At 36.5% G+C, this 1211-nt stretch overlaps 1 protein-coding gene across 1 annotated transcript; it reads left to right on the top strand.

Moving 5' to 3' along the window:
• The first annotated feature begins 396 nt into the window (after positions 1 to 396).
• LOC125937165 (small nuclear ribonucleoprotein F-like) lies at positions 397 to 665 on the top strand. The gene has a single exon (XM_049651812.1). It carries the CDS (start codon positions 397 to 399, stop codon positions 649 to 651), a length of 255 nt encoding a protein of 84 aa, XP_049507769.1. The 3' UTR covers positions 652 to 665.
• Positions 666 to 1211: the final 546 nt, after the last annotated feature.

Here is a 1211-nt window from a genome sequence, read left to right as displayed (position 1 = left end):
AAAAATAAATAAATATTAAAAAATAAATTAGGGGACACCTGGGTGACTTGGTCGGTTAAGCGTATGAGTTCAGCTCAGGTAATGATCTCGTGGTTCCTGAGTTTGAGCCTGGCTTTGGGCTCTGTGCTGACAGCCTGGAGCCTGGAGCCTGCTTTGGATTCTGTGTCTCTCTCTCTGCCCCTCCCCACCAAAACTAAATAAACGTTAAAAATTTTTTAAATAAAGAAAACTGCCTTCTGTTAAATCATACCAAACATGTTTGAATTTATTATTTTTTTTGAAGAAATTAAGAAAGTGAAAGCAAATGTGCCTGCTGTAACTACTCCAGTCATGAGGGACAGACAGCAAGCAGTTCAGATTGTGGCAAGTAGCCTGCAGCATTTGATTGTAGTCGCCATGAGTTTGCCCCTAAATCCCAAAACCTTCCTGAAAGGATTAACAGGAAAGCCAGTAATGACAAAACTCAAGTCCAGAATGGAGTACAAAGACCACCTGGTATCTGCAGATGGCTATATGAATATGCAGCTCGCAAATGCAGAAAAATACATAGATGGAGCATCGTCCGGACATTTCAGTCAAGTTATAACAGGGTGTAATAATGTCCTTTATATCAGGGGTGTTGAAGAAGAGGAAGAAGATGGGGAAATGTGAGAATTGCAGCTTTTGTGGGGATTTTTTTTTTAAAAAATACATATTTCTAGACGATAAATAGGTTTTTTTTCCCCTTTGGAAATCAATGCAAGATATTTCCTGAAAGTAAATGCAAGATATGTAAGTCTAAATCACATCTTGGGAAACTGAGTAATTTTCAGCAAAGTATCAGCCACGTGACCATGATAGCTTAGATCTGCCTTTTGTCTAAACTATCTACTCAGAAGTTACTTTTGATAGATCCTATGCATTTTGTACTCACAGAATAAGTTATTCAGAATTTTTAGCTGGAAGATATCAGTCATAATTATTTTAAATTGTGAAAATACCAAATCTCCAAATCTGGCAGTGATATAGATACATGTGTAATGAATTTGAATGGACTGATTTATGTGAAGGATAATATACTTCTCATAAGACGAGAATCTTACAGAGTGATTCTTAACCAAAATTGAACATCAGAATTATATGTAATTTTTTTGAGATGTACACATGCCTGCTCTGCTCTCACCATCAACCTAAATTGACTGGGCCAGATATTCATTTTAAAAGAAGTTTTC

This window comes from Panthera uncia, assembly GCF_023721935.1.
Source record: "Panthera uncia isolate 11264 chromosome A3 unlocalized genomic scaffold, Puncia_PCG_1.0 HiC_scaffold_11, whole genome shotgun sequence".
Lineage (NCBI taxonomy): Eukaryota > Metazoa > Chordata > Mammalia > Carnivora > Felidae > Panthera > Panthera uncia.
The sequence above is the reverse complement of the archived record's forward strand: the minus strand, read 5'-3'. Positions and strand labels throughout refer to the sequence as shown.